General features: G+C 38.5%; 1 protein-coding gene across 5 annotated transcripts in view; it reads right to left on the bottom strand.

Annotated features, from left to right (window-relative positions):
- Nucleotides 1-16,513, bottom strand: part of LOC134754289 (transcription factor BCFI-like) — an 82,111-nt gene that overhangs the window by 18,810 nt on the left and 46,788 nt on the right. For all 5 annotated transcript variants that reach the window (XM_063690520.1, XM_063690515.1, XM_063690516.1 and 2 more), the window contains exons 3-5: nucleotides 2,181-2,293; nucleotides 1,605-1,837; nucleotides 1,246-1,303 (exon numbers count right to left, since the gene is read on the bottom strand). In XM_063690520.1, the coding sequence (XP_063546590.1) occupies nucleotides 1,246-1,303; nucleotides 1,605-1,837; nucleotides 2,181-2,293 (404 nt within the window). The remainder of the gene's footprint in view (nucleotides 1-1,245; nucleotides 1,304-1,604; nucleotides 1,838-2,180; nucleotides 2,294-16,513) is intronic.

The following is a 16,513-nucleotide window of genomic DNA, read 5'->3' as shown; positions in this document are numbered from 1 at the left end:
TGTAATAAAATAAACATATTTTTTTGACTCTGACTATATTCTTGTCTTAATCAAGGTTCGTCTATTCGTACGAAACTATTCCGCATCACGTTATTCTAATGAGGGCTATCGTTTTTTTGCTCACCAGTTGGCGCCTCTGTTGATGGTGGTCCAAAAGACTAAAGAACAGCTGTCAGTCATTGAAGTGACGAGTGACATTTCGAATTTTGCGAAGACCACCATCTACACTAGCGCCCCTAGCGGCGAATTCATACGCGTTAGCCCTCATTGGAAGTCCATTTAGGTAAAGTAGCGACCTAAAACAGCTATAATATTGTTTAAAAAAAAAGCTATTCGAGGGAGCTAATGCAAAATTGTATTGTTTTTTTTATTGACTTTTTACACGTTTTAAGTAAGGGCAAATGTCACATTAAAAGTTTAAAGTTGGCTCGTTAGACAAAAATTGCGGAAACATGTCTAATTATCCCTTATTTTCAGTTATACCTACTTATATCATAGCTTCATCATTTAAAATATTTAGATCAGTACGGTTTTTACTCACTATTATTTTTAGTCGCTAGTTAGTGCGCAAACCCGGCCAAGTGCGAGTCGGACTCGCGCACCGAGAGTTCCGTACATTACATAATTTGAACAATGTATTTTTTATGTGAAACGTGAGTGAAAGGTAAATTGTGGTTTACGATTTATGACATAGAAAAAAAAACTACTTACTAGATCTCGTTTAAACCAATTTTCGGTGGAAGTTTCAGTTTTATCATTCTCTTATTTTAGAAGTTACAGGGGGGGGGGGGGACACACATTTTACCAATTTGGAAGTGTCTCTCGCGCAAACTATTCAGTTTAGAAAAAAATTATATTAGAAACCTCAATATCATTTTTGAAGACCTATCCATACCCCACAAGTATGGGTTTGATGAAAAAAAAATTTTTTTTTTCTATTTTTGTGTGAAAATCTTAATGCGGTTCACAGAATACATCTACTTACCAAGTTTCAACAGTATAGTTTCAGAGAAAAGTGGCTGTGACATACGGACGGACGGACAGACAGACAGACATGACGAATCTATAAGGGTTCCGTTTTTTGCCATTTGGCTACGGAACCCTAAAAACCCGCGCAACGGCAATATCTTTCGTCGCAAGTTTTACGCGGAGCGTCATATCTTTTGTTTCCTTCTAGTTTCTTGTCTTTCAGCCCTTCTTAAGTTTATAGTACAGAAAAAATTTGGAAAGAAAAAAGATGCTTACTTGCTGAGAGATTGGCGGCAGCAGAGTACTGTCGGCGACTGCCTTCTAACCATACTTCCTGAAAATATCAAAAATGTTCAATATCTCAAAGGGGAACAATATCAAACTGAAATGCTATACCTACAAATGGTAAGTATTATGAATGGATCTAGCTTATTGTTAAAATGATAATAGTATGTATATAGGTAATTTTTTTTTGTTTATGGTGGTGTTAGTACTTAGGTGCATGTACTATGTAGGTACCTTACTTTTATTAGATCTGAAAATTGGATTAGTTTTTGATATTTTTTGAATTTTATTAAAATAAATACGAGAACGCGTGATTTGGGGGCACATTAACGTAGAACAATCTTAGTTACCTGGGGCACATAGGCGTTAGAAGACAAAGCTGTGGTCCCGTAGACTGTGGAAGGGCGCGAGGTGGCACAAGCGAAGGGCGTTCCACCGAAGCGGGTGTTAAAAGCAGGCAACGCGCCGCCACTGCCGGGTGAGCCGCCGGCGCCTCCAGAGCCCGAGCCGGCGCCGTCGCCATACTCCTCCAGAACCGCGCCCGGCGCGCTGCCACTCGACCCGCCGTACGAAGGCGATCCGTCTACGAACAGGCTCTATGTTCACTCGACAACCACCATATTACACAACATTTACAAAGTAAACGCATCTTTCATCGACGTAAACCATTATATCCCATCATGTTCCTAATTATCTCCAACTGGGCTACGTCAACATTGCATTTTTACATATGATATGAGATTAAGCTACCCTAAATTTAAAAATTCCATGCATAAAATTTAACATTCGCATAGCGCATAACAAGATTTAATAAAAACGCTTGTTCACTTAGCATTGCTTATATTCGCTAAAGGCTCCGTGTGTATTATCCTAAAGTACATGTAAGTACGCACAAATAACAAAATGTGTGTATTGTGTGGCTGTACCTGCACTAGAGGTCCAAATCTGCGGCTGCGACGACAGGTCGGCGCCGTTGCCGAAGTAGGGTGCGCTGCCGGGGTACGCGCAGCGGGCGTACACGCCGCTGCCACCGCCGCCTCTGTACATGCAAATATTCACTCACTCAGTACCTATGCAGACATTTCTGCCAGTGAAAGAGTTAAGTACATGTGACCTCGCTGAAAAGGTATTGTAAGATTAATTAGTAAACTCTTCCTCGATCTGCAGGAGGTAGAAAAGAGTTGATCTATAAATGCCCAGCGACTTTAGTCTCTAAGCTTTTAGTGCATTACACTTTTATAAGTGTTTGTGGTCCTAAAGGAATGCCCCCGGTACTGATTTAGAATGACGAGAACTGGTAATTCTCGGTTCTGGTACAGTTTTTATGTATGTACATAGAAAACCAGTACCGGCGGGAACATACCCACAGGCGATGGATCAACTCAACCTACAACAATACCAATAACAATTGGAAATTCAGGCATTGGGGTAGAGCTGCGGGCAAATCGCCCGTTTTAACATTCGTATTTACATAGGTATCGATTATGTTTCATGACCATTCACCATTTTAGCTGTCCTAGCAGGAGGAACGCCAATATTATGCAAAGTTACTTGAGTAGGAGCTTTCATTACTTATGCTACCTATCGATCAAAGCTGTAATATTGACTGAAGCTAAGATATTACGGGTATGAAGTGGCGGTAGGTAAAATGGAACGCAGTCGCTGAGGCTAATGGCTCGGAACGTCTCGGAAGTGCCCTGTGTTGCTGTGCTTATCGCTCCTGCCCCTCCCCGCACGTCGCCCGCGCCCTCGACCCGTTTGCATTCATTACCGTATGGTGACGGAGCTACCGTTGCACCAACACAAGGGGGCCTTGTACCGTACCGATGCTGATAACGAATACAAATTCAAGTGATGTTTATATTGACAACCCCGTAACAGACGAGACTTCGCCTAAGTTTTCAATATATTAGTTGTATAAAACTAATAACACCAGTGGGTCCTGATCTGATACCTAAACTAATATGTAGCTTACTCAGCGAAGATAAACCGTAAAAGCAACGGCCGGCGGCGGCGCATGCCTTGTGAGGAAACGAACATATGGAAACACGGATATTTACACTAACTAAACACCGGCTCACTTTGAATATAGTGAGTCGTGGTTTTTGAACCTAACCTATTATAAATAGTAGGTGGGCATTTTCACTTTAACGTGTACCCCCGTTTTATGGTGTCCCTTGCGTTCAAAAATTGATTACTGTGACAGGTACGTATTTTTCATAATTTGAACAATATAGACATATAACACGTATATTGAGTTAATGTTCGTGATAATAATTTTGTGTGTTAATGCGCATTATGTAATTATTTTACATTGTAAAGCAGCGCGGGTGGGTAGCAGTTTTTGAGGTGTCCCGCGGTAGTACCGATTTTTTTTTACAAGTGGCGACATTCTTTTTTTACTGTGAAACGTCCATAAAGAAAGATGACGTCCCTAATAGATATTGATAAGCTCGTCACACGAAAGAATTAAAAAAAATACCTACCTTTGATTATTAAATTAAAAACGAATTTTAAATAACGGTACCTAAAACAGATGCCACCTGACATGTCAGACTTGTAACGGTTGAAACTGCATGAAAGATTCTACCAATTCATATTTTATATTATATAATTATATTAATGGCAACAGTGTCTATCATGTGATTAAACGGCCACCATTTTAAACCCCCAGTGTACAAAACTTTTCCATGAAATGAGTCTGTTTCAGTGGACGACTTTTCTATTGGTATAGTACATGTGTCGTTATTGGCGAATATTATAGAAGGAGTGTGATAATATTTCCAGTATTTCTCATAAAAACCATAGTCAAATAGTGTAAAACAAGTCTAGAATATTTTTTCAATTTAAATTGTAGTATAAACGTAACGTCAGTTTTGTAAAAAAATGTATCGTTACGTAATTTTAACCTGACACTATAAAGATAGTCTTACATGGGCGTAATAAAATGTTAACTTGGCACATTCGAATTTGCAAAAAGTAATAACCAAATTAAATACCTAAGTACGACTTGTTTTTTGAAATATTTTCTTACTCCGAATCCCTACTAATATAATAAATGCGAAAGTAGTAGGCCAATGTATCAGTGTAGTCATAACATGTAAATAAATACATAATTGAAAAATATTTTGTATTTTATCGCAGAGCTCGCGCCATGTAACCCCGGCCTATGAATTTTTGACATGTCAGTTATGTAACGGTCCCACTTTCTCAGTAAGTACCTAAATTCGAGCACTGTTGATTTTTCCTTACGTTTCCACTATAAAAATCTTACTTAAAATTAACACTTCATAATGTTTTGATCACAATCATCTTAATTAAAAAGATAATAAAGACCGTAACGGTAGCAGCCGTTACAAAACTGAAGTAAAAACGTATTTTATAGCAATATTCATTATTGTGACGTTTTCAACCAAAAGGTACCACATTGTTGGTTGTCGATAAGGTTAATTTCAAATTGAAGCTATATAGAAATATCGCCTTATTGACAACCGACAATAAGTACCCTTTTGGTTGAAAATGACACAATTATTTAAATACATTTTGCCTTTTTATTGAAATATGAATAAATTATAATAATTTAAATGTAAAATAATATGGGGGCAATGAAATAGGTCAAACAGTACAGAATTATTTCAATCGTTACATAACTGACAGGCATTGACGACTGTTAGTGAAATAAATTAATAATTAAACAAAACCGGCCAAGTGCGAGTCGGACTCGCGCACCGAGGGTTCCGTACTTTTTAGTATTTGTTGTTATAGCGGCAACAGAAATACATCATCTGTGAAAATTTCAACTGTCTAGCTATCACGGTTCATGAGATACAGCCTGGTGACAGACGGACAGACGGACAGCGGAGTCTTAGTAATAGGGTCCCGTTTTTACCCTTTGGGTACGGAACACTAAAAACTAAGTTTTATTATGTGAAACAAAGACACAATCTCAAATACTTTAGAGTATTTACTTTTGATATCAACATTCCCACTAAAAATGATATTAAAAAAAAGTGTCATTTTCGGCATGGTACACGATTCGGTAAATTTGCCCAGGTACGCTACCAATAGCATAGGTACTGCTGCAGGAAAGTCTTGCTTCAATTACTTTTGTGATTAAGTACTTATTTTTATTTCTGTTGCACGTGTTTTAATAATGGTCTCTAATACTACCTACCGAAAAAAAATATGTACTTAAGTTAGGGCAAACATTTATAAGTGACACCAGCCCGCATCAGGGTACGGAAGCGGTATAAATCGAGTACATGTAGGTGTACTCGGTGCAGGACAGTATCACCCCTGCTGGTTGTCGAAGCGTGCGCGCCCGCACTGCAGTCCGTGGGCCGCCGTGTTGTGGCCAGTGGACCTCAACACACGACTCACTGCTGCGGGACTTCCCCAGATTCATCCTGGGTATCATCAGTCATTTCCGAAGTTCCCGCGCAGCCTAAGTTTTAAATTTTCTAATACAGATGTATTCATTTGGTCTTATATAAAATTACCCGTTATTTGCGTATCATCACCCAGGATTCACAGCAGAACGTTAAGTGCCTATACAAATAAATCATTTCGAGACACTCGACCCGTCATTCGACGAGGACAAAAAATGAGTGTACAAATTTTGAAACGATCCAAGGGCTCTTAAAACGTGTAAAATGGCGCGATAAAGGCAGATGAGAAACAAAAAGTGTGGTTAAGTTGTCAAGGGGTGCGAGCGAGTGGCGATGCGAGGAGGTGGCGAGGGGGTGGCGCGGCGACTAGCGAGCGAGTGGCGAGACGAGAGGGTGGCGATGGCGCGGCGACTAGCTCGCAGCGTGTCGGCTCGGCTCGTCATCCGTCATATCATATAAAAATATTTAACAAAAATACTTAGTATTTTTGAAATAGATTTCTAGATTTTCGATAGGTGAATATATTTAATTAATTGATAAATTATTGGGTTGATATATGTACCTACCTACCAAATTTGTATGTGGTGCCCGACCTATTTACCTGTTTTCTTGTTAGGAATTATGATAGAGAGACCTATCTATACCTTGCCTACTCTTTGTTTTTATTAATTTAATAGCATATGAGGAGGTACTCGCCAATAGGTTGACGACCGGTCTGGCCTAGTGGGTAGTGACCCTGCCTGTGATGCCCGATGGTCCTGGGTTCGAATCCCGGTAAGGGCATTTATTTGTGTGATGAACAACAGATATTTGTTCCTGAGTCATGGATGTTTTCTATGTATTTAAGTGTTTGTATTAGTATTATATACATCGTTGTCTGAGTACCCACAACACAAGCCTTCTTGAGCTTACTGTGGGACAGCCAATTTGTGTAAGAACATTCTTACACAAATTGGCTGTCCCACAGGAAGTCCCTATAATATTTATTTTATATAAATATTATTTAATAGGTACCTACATTTGGAAAGGTACCTAGGTAAGCAAACAACTTGGTAAAATTTTCCTTATATTAATTACTTGTTGTAAACAATATATTTTAAATAATGTAGACCTTACAGGAAAATGTAGTTATTGTGTGGCAATTATTATACTCGTGACTTCATTAAATAAATGCGAAATTATTAAACATGGTACTGTTCCGAAGGATACGGAGGGTGTCTACAAATATACCTACTTAACATAAATAATACACATATTATGTACAATGTATGGTGATGGTTGTGTTAAACATATAAGTTAGCCTATCAAATTGGTCAAATAAAAGGAATTCAAGATTAAAGAAAACTTAGGTAGGTATTCATATAATGCTGAAAGCAATCAGTTTAATTAGCATATCATCGTATCTATTGGTTGAAAAAGAAGCAACTGTTTGTGTATAACTATTATAAAACGTTTGGAATGAAAATAAGAGGGATTTTTTTGCATAGTTGATCTGTGAATAGTAGCTATATTTATTGTGTAGGTCATTCACCAGGAGATGTCTCGCGGAATGTATGAACGTAACGTAGGTATATTAAATATTGTTATGTGTGCAGATTTCATTGAATATCGTCTGGTTCTCACGCGCGCCACTCACCACGCGCGCACCCGACACCGCGGGCGCACTCCCATCCAGATCTGACGTCATGCGGTAAACCACCACACACACACACATTATTGTCATTATCATAGGTACTAAATCTTTGTGTACACATTTCTCCAGCTAATCAAAGTAGGTAGAAATCGCAGCTGATGGTTTTAATCCAGTTAACTGCAGTTTCTACTATTTAATAGGCACTAGTCAGTAACGACTTTTCGCAAACATACTTTTGTTGTGTAAACACCCTCTCTCCTCATCATGCAAACAACCCCATTTTTTATATTCTTCCGCTGGAGCTTGAAGTTTCTTCCCTGTTTGTGACAAATAAAAAAAACGTACCGATCCTATATTATACCGAGCACAAGCGCCTGAACTAACACAATATTTGCATAAGCAATTGACTTTATTTAAAGGTACCGTTTGCTTTTAGTTTTAGAATGTTTGCCATAAATTAATGTGAGTTTGGGTCGTGAAAGAGCGTGTGTTGTGTGACTTGTGTGTTGTGTGAGGCGAGGTGTGCGGTGTGCGGTGTGCCCGCCGAGTTGGAGCGCTGCGTCGTTGGAGGCGGTAGGTATGCGCAGGATCACATCACCGGAACTCGATTCCATAATCATATTTTCGTAGAAACCACAATGGGATTGCTCACTTATAAAAACAATTGCCTTTGATAGTTTTTTGCGTTTTAATTAACTATTACTGTTACGACGGTAAATTCGATCTTAACTTTCTACACGTTATTATTTGAACACACTACTAATAAAAAGTGTAGTAAAGTATAAAACTTAGTTACTTTGTATCTTTAAAGTAATGTACGAAACCATCCTGCCCTTTAAAGTAAATCGCAGGAGCATTTTATTCGCAATTGCAAGCATAACTAAATATTCGCTTGGCAGCAAAGTCCCCACTGCACAACAATCACCAACACACTTTAGAAAATCTTGAATGCATTAATTTTCGTTAGTAGGTATCATTTCCTAAAATAAATGTACAAATTTAACACTTGAAGTGCTAAAATTATAACAATTTGTTAAGAAATTCAGAATTACAGGACACGTTAATGAAAAAAAAAACCCGGACAAGTGCGAGTCGGACTCGCCCACCGAGGGTTCCGTACTTTTTAGTATTTGTTGTTATAGCGGCAACAGAAATACATCATCTGTGAAAATTACAACTGTCTAGCTGTCACGGTTGATGAGATACAGCCTGGTGACAGACAGACGGTCGGGCAGACAGACGGACAGATGGACAGAGGAGTCTTAGTAATAGGGTTCCGTTTTTACCCTTTGGGTACGGAACCCTAAAAAACCACACGCATGTTTTAATTTTGGTTATTAGGGGATGTAAGTAGCAAGCTGCCGTTAGTACAATTTTGTAAACGGTTTCCCAATTAAGGTTTTTGATGATTTATGCTTGAAATTTGTTATTTATAATGCCGTAGTGATGTAAGAATTTAAAATGGCACTGCTACCTCAGTCACTAAGAAGCATGTAGGTACCTATAGCTAAACGTAATACATCGACAGAGCCCGTTAAAAGAAAGACGCACGGAGCACGGACAGCCGAGGCAGCCGCAGCGCAGAGGTAGTAATGCGGTTCCGTTTATCATCCTCAACACATGGAATCCTGAAATAGTTATTTGTACAACAAGAGAGCAAAGTTTGATATTTTTTTCGAGTGCTTATTTTTAATCCCGTGCAAGCGAAAGATTCTATAATAGATTCTTTTCATCTCAGCAGTGAGAACATAATTATAAAGGAAAAATACAACCTGAACAATTGTAATCCTTTTTCGTCACTTTTTCGCTTGTTTTCTTAAGATATTCTAACAATTAAGTTTATTACCGCAATAAAACACAAAAACAAAACGAAACAAATTTCAGTGAATTAATATGGAACTAACGAATATCAATTAATATAGTAATATAGGGTCCGAATTGTAGATACTTAGTACTATTTGTCAACTATAGTAGAGTTCGTTGAAAGTAGAATTATTTATTTTGCGTGATAACTTTATATATTTTTTAAGTTCATTATTTTAATTGTACAAGAAAATACGTAAAATATAGTGTTTCAATGAAATTTGATACTTTTTTAATTAATTATTTATTACGAATTCATACTCGTAGGTGTTTTGGAATGATGCGTTCTGACTTATTTCGGGGGTCTATTAATATAAACCGTCAATATACCGTTTAATGACGTTTGAACTTTTTTTTTCTTTCTTTTTGCTAATGACGTGAAAGTTTTTCGAACTTGTATCCCACCCCACTCGTCGAAATGACATTCGAATATAAAGGTCACTTTAATGTCATTTTGTCTCACTCAGTGCGCAAAATGCGATTTTGCTTACTCTTTTTGAGCAGCAAAGTAACCTTGTTCGTGCTGCTGAGGTGAAAAAATGATTAATAAACATTCTGAACTAAGTAGGATAACAGACTGTAAAATACATTTGAATTCTTTATTGTCTGGAAAAGGTATGGAAAGGCTCGTCTCGTAATGGCAGACATCATTAGACGACGAAGTGATCAACTTTCAGGGTGTCCAGTGTGCGTAGGTATCTAATAGGTATGCTACCTAATCTTTTTGATCGAAACTACAATTTATTCAATTGTCACTAATCCACCTGACGTTGCATATACAGGATGACCTTAGCCATTGGACAATTCCTAAAATCCCACGTAGGGTTACTTCTCAGGAATGCTCTAACGTTAATATTTTTTTAATTAGAACAAAAGATAAAAAAATAAATTTTCAAACAAAAATAAATTTCAATGATCGACAACAAAAAGAAATACTGTATTACTGTATTAAGCATTTTTGACAACTTGTTCAAAAATGTGCGTGAATGATGACATTTGTCAAAAGTCAGAATATTATTAATTTAATAAATAAAAAAGATAATCAATAAGGTCGAAGAAGGTTTCATACTATTTATTACCTCAGAAGCTATTAACACATACAGGCTATTAGGCCAAGCAATAAGAAGGTATAGAGGGAAATGCTAGGAACACAATGTTTGACTACGTAACTTTGTTACGTAGGACTAGTTAGGAGATAAACATCATAAGTCCCCGGCCGTAAACCTGGTGCCGGGGGGAGAGGGGGGTTTGAAGGTTAACTTTTTCGGTTTTTCACATATCTTGGAAACTTTGCGTTTTAGCGACATGACTACTTAAACAAAACGAAAGCTGATTAAATTTTCTACAAGTTTAATTCAGTCAAATTTTTCGATATCTTTATTAGTTTTCGAGATATTCTCTATTGAAAGATTATTTGGGGCTCTAAATTTTACTTAGGAATGGTGCCAATGTTGATACCATAAATTAATGCAGCACCCCTGATTTATACGAAAACGATACCAAACCCGGCCTAGCAGCTTCACTGATGTAGATAATCAAGATGAGAACCCTAAATAAACCTTCAAGAGCGGATATCTCAAAAACTATACAAGATATCGAAAAACTTGACTGAATAGAACTTGTAACAAATTAAATCACTTTTCATTTTGTATATGTGGCCATGTCGCTCAGACTGTCCGAGATATAATCGAAAAACTGAAAAATGAAACCTTCAAACCTCCCTCTCCCCCGCGGCATCAGGGTTACGGGCGGGGACTTTTGATATGTTCACCTCCTCACTAGTCCAAACAAAGCTACGAAGTCAAAAATTGTGTTCCAAGCATTTCCCTGTAACTTTTTTTGAGCATTCATTTCCTGGCCTATATTCCAAAGTAAAAAAATCGTAATTTGTTAATTTCTTCGTAACCGCTACACTGGTTGTTATGATACTTGGTAATATACCGATTCTAAATACATATGTACATTTCGGCTTTGTCCAATGGCTAAGGACACCCTGTATAAGTACTTATTCGGACTTATCTAACCGTTTATCGACCTAATTCTATAACGGCCTCTATGATAATAATGGTAACCAATTTTAACTCGAACAATTTTGCTGCTTAAGATGGAAGTAGTGAACCCACGCGAAATCGCCTTTTCATACCAACGTAGTCCTCATTTTCCTCTCTGGATATTAACACAATTGAAAATATTATCCAGAGAGGAAAATAGGGGCTATGTTTGTATGGAGAAGCGGCCGTCCCCTTTTCTCTTAAGTTGTACTGTTTTTAAACCACGATGGTGATGATAACGCTAACGATAAACCGACACTATAAAAATATGTGCTTTATGTAAACAGTGTAATTTGTTATTATTTGTCAATGGCGGAAACATACCTACTTACAGTCGAAGGCCTGAGTCCACAATAAAAAATATAATATTGCAATGATGTAGGAGTACGGTCAAAATACCTAGGTATGTACGTATCGAGCACAAAGCGCAGTACATAATACCTACACACGCAGTCGCAGTCGAGCCGACTGTTACTTCGACCCGCACACATCCACACATGTGTATTGTATGCCTGACACACACAACCTCTAATTGGACACCACACAATGAGCTGATAACGGTAGAGGACAATTAGCATCCGTTCCATACTACCACCAAAATAATAAGCAACGTGTCTTGTTAGGGCTCCACCAAAAAAAAAAACAACAGAAAAATAACCTTTTTGTTTTGTCAGGCACGTTTCCATTGCCATTTTCTTCGTGTATTAGGAATGAAATTATTGTTTTAGGTACTCTATTTCTAAATTATCTATTTATAAGTACATTATTTATTTTATTAATTAACTGACGGGCAATTTTATTTTTAGGATTCCGTACCTCAAAAGGAAAAAACGGAACCTTTATAGGATCACTTTGTTGTCCGTCTGTCTGTCAAGACCCTTTATCTCGGGAACGCGTGGTATCGCGTTGAAATTAATATATTATACTCAGGTCTACAGTCCCTTGAAGCTGTAAAAAAATCAAAATTCTAAGTTAACGTAAAAAAAAGTTACGGCCGTTTATGCCGCAATAAACGTAAATGTCATGTTGTGTAACTCAAGGCAAGGGAATCAAAATAGGGTAGGTAGTTCCCGTTGACCAAGAACTATGAAATTTGGCAAGTACGGGAGACCTAATATCATCTTACACTACAAATATATATTACAGGGAAAATCTGAAAATCTATAAATTTCTATAAAGTACTCGCCCACCGAGGGTTCCGTACTTTTTAGTATTTGTTGTTATAGCGGCAACAAAAATACATCATTTGTGAACATTTCAACTGTCTAGCTATCACAGTTCTTGAGATACCGCCTGGTGACAGACATACGGACAGTGGAGTCTTAGTAATAGGGTCACGTTTTTACCCTTTGGGTACGGAACCCTAAAAACAATGAAAAATTGCTGTGCCGTGAAAGATATCCCGTTTGTTAACTACACTTTCTGTTTTTCTCTTTTTGTATACCGTGGAGGTACGGAACGTATCGCGTATGTTTCGACACGCACCAGGCCGGTTTTTAACTTAACGGAAACGTTCAAGTGACACACTAATGATAGATAAATTGGGCAACAAAATTATTTTAAACTAAGGCGACTTCTTCAACTCTTTACCTAAACGAATTATTACACATTAAATGGTTATCCGTAAATGAAGTAAGCTATTAAACAGACCGCAGTCTAGCCGGCCGTAGATGTGACCGCGCACCGCGCACGCGGCCATTCCGATACAAAGCCTAATTACTATACCTACATTACTTTATTACTATTTATGGTCTTTAATCAATTCACAATTTTGACATATACATTTTTTAGTATATATTTCAATATATTCCTTATTAAATTTGGCTAACTTATATTCGGTATTTTCCATTTTAATCGGTAGTCCGAAGTTTTTTTACTGATAATTACGAAAAATAATTTATTAACACGCTTATTGACATAAGTCTTACAAAAAGTGCATTGTAACAACATTGTTAATTTACTAATTCGGTTGGAGGAACATATAGTACTTAATTTTGTCAGATGACAAATACATAATGTGTATGTATGTTTCGTAGCTGCGCGTATTAATCCGTCTAAGTCTGTGCAGAGTTGGCTTGATCCGACTCTGCACAGCTGCTCAGCTTATTTCAGACACTTTTTAGGGTTCCGTACCCAAAGGGTAAAAACGGGACCCTATTATTGTCCGTCTGTCCGTCTGTCTGTCACCAGGCTGTATCTCATGAACCGTGATAGCTAGACAGTTGAAATTTTCACAGATGATGTATTTCTGTTGCCGACAACAAATACTAAAAAGTACGGAACCCTCGGTGCGGGAGTCCGACTCGCTTTTGGGCGGTTTTTATTCGGTACGGGTATGATAATAATACCATATGATGGTCGCGTATTTTATTATGTCTTCTATCGTGCCAATGCGTAATTTTCGGAGTACATATTTACACTTAGACAAAATGTCACAATTGCCACAGCTATTTTATCCGGAAACTATAAGACTACCTACTACCTACCTATATTGCTTGACTGGCTATATACATAAAAGGCAATAATTTGTAAGGCGCTAGTAGATTTAAAATCTGGTCAAGAGTATTGATTTAAACTTTCACGATTTTTACTCATTATTATTCACAACGACGGGACTTAATCGCGTAAAATAACTTTTAAATTTACCTCCGACGTTTCGAGGACGGCTTTTACCCCGTGGTCTCGGAGAAGACTGGCTCAAGTTGATATCAACATCTTCTAGGCGCGCGAGTTTTTCGAACTACCCGCACTTGGAACTCGCGCGCCGAGAAGATGTTGATGTCAACTTGAGCCAGTCTTCTCCGAGACCACGCCGTCCTCGAAACGTCGGAGGTAAATTTAAAACTTATTTTACGCGATTAAGTCCCGTCGTTGTGAATAATAATGGTCAAGAGTATGTCGGTCCATGCTCGTTTTGGGTTCCGTTGTTGCCCGTCTATACGCCCGACTTAAATAAATACATATTATGGACATTATAGGAACCTAATAATAGTAATAATATGCAAAAGGGAGTATACTCGAAGAAGAAGAAATAGTTATTTGTGCAACAAGAGAGGAAAGTTGGTTTTTCTTGCGAGTGTTTATTTTAAAATGTAAAATAACTTTGCTCTCGTGTTGCACACATAATTTTTCACCTGAGTAGTGAGAACATATTAAAGGTTAAAATGTATTTCGAATTACACAGAATAAACAAAAAAAAAAGTATTATAATATGTACGATACGATACGAGACCGGACCGGACCGGACCGTACCGTACCGTACCGTACCATACCATAAAAAAAATGTAATAAAAGTATGAAGTTCATGGCCTTTACTAAATTAAAAAGCTACATTGTTTCACTCCCTGGAGTGAGGAAAGTCGCACTTTCCTCACTTCAGGGAGTGACGAAAGTAGGCTTGTTCGAGCTGCTGAGGTGAAAAGTATATTTTAAATTAAAGGAAAGATGGAAAAAATTACACCTCCGGCAGGACTCGAAGCTGCGGCCAGTCGCTTCTGCCAACTGAGCCACGGAGGACTACCTACCAGATGTGTACTCGTAATACTGTGTGATGTTGATGTGTTCACGTGTGGATGCTAGATAAGATTAAGAATGAAATTGCCGATTTAATTTATGATAAAAATTACAATTTGATTGTCCCGTCTTTACGTGTCTACTAATGATCACTGAGGACCAACACGTCAACACGTGGATGAACAGCGAGACAGGCAGGCAGACATGGCGAACCTATATAAGGGTTTCTAGTAGACTATGGAACCCTAAAAAGTAGGGGGCGCCACCGATACACGATGACTCACGCTAGATTGGGCCGGGCCCGTGCCGAGGCGTCCATGTCGTTTTCTATGACGGTTGAGCGGTGATCACGTGGTGCTTTCCATAGAAAATGAAGCGCCGGGAGCTCCGGCCCGGCCCCGGCCCGGTCTAGCGTGAGTCATGCTTACTTGTATCTAAAAGTCCGATTTTTAAGCAAACATGGAATTTGACTTCTTTGTCACTTCGTAGTTTCGTACCTTCGGCACAGTAATAACCAATATGAAAGCCGTTGAGATCCTTGGCCGTACCTCTTTGAAATAGTGAAAGGTTAAATAACTGGAATTACCTGTGCATATGCCCCTTTGTTCAATTACAAGCATTCACAATCAAAAGTATTGGTAAAATAAAATATTAATAAAAACGAGTAGGTACTAATATAAATAAATAAAAATAAACTGGAAATTAAGTAGTTTGGGTGGTTATGCTATCTAAGAAAATAAATATGAGGGTTAGTTAAGTTAATATGTCTCACGATAGCTTAAATTCGATTAAATGTGAGGGTGTTGTTAAACACCAAATTATTGGGTATGATCGTCAATATTTTGGGCAGATGTCAAAGTCACGTGTCCGTGTATAGATACAATGTTGGAATGTTTTCGTTGTGTCGTGTTGCAACCATGTCCGCACAATGTGTCACATCATGCTAAGCGCCGGCGCGGGCACGTAGCGAGACGTCGCACGTGACCGCGCGGCACACGCTGGCCACCGCTTACAATCACTTTCATAATTCGGATACAATTTATGGAAGTACACACAACCAATCAAGTATGTGAAGTATTGTCAGCTCATCGTCTGAAATATTTTACTATGTACTATTTGGTGCCGGCTGCGTATCAAAACTATGGTACTGCCTCAAGGTGGATATAGCACGAAGGGCGGCGATAACATGACAGACCGAGACAAAGATGACGGATCGACCTGAGATGTTATTTCAACCTCTTACAGAGCATAACCATACCTGTATCTCCTCCTGATATTATCTTTTTCCTTGTTGCATTCTAAAGGAGCACGGGCTCCACTTTGACAATTTAATCCCAAAATTAGCGCAGGCACTAGTAGTTACTACTAAAAAGGTTTTGATCGGTCGGTCAGGGTGGTTTGTGGTCCGTCATGCATGATGTTTCCGTTCACCGAAAACCAATTGGTAAAAATCAAATCATATTTCCTACCTAGGTAAGCTTCAAGAAACCAGGAGTCCGATTCTGATTGGGGTTCCTGGTACAGGCGGTGCGGCAGCATGTGTACTGTACCAGCGTAGCCGGAGTTCGAACACGCAAGTCTTATGTACCAAGAAACCAGGAGTCCGATTCTGATTCGGGTTCCTGGTACAGGCGGTGCGGCAGCATGTGTACTGTACCAGCCTAGCCGGATTTCAAACACGCACGTCTTATGTACCAAGAAACCAGGAGTCCGATTCTGATTCGGGTTCCTGGTACAGGCGGTGCGGCAGCAAGTGTACTGTACCAGCCTAGCCGGAGTTCGAACGCACATCTTATGTACCAAGAAACCAG

This window comes from Cydia strobilella, chromosome Z (genome assembly GCF_947568885.1).
Source record: "Cydia strobilella chromosome Z, ilCydStro3.1, whole genome shotgun sequence".
NCBI lineage: Eukaryota > Metazoa > Arthropoda > Insecta > Lepidoptera > Tortricidae > Cydia > Cydia strobilella.
The sequence above is the reverse complement of the archived record's forward strand: the minus strand, read 5'-3'. Positions and strand labels throughout refer to the sequence as shown.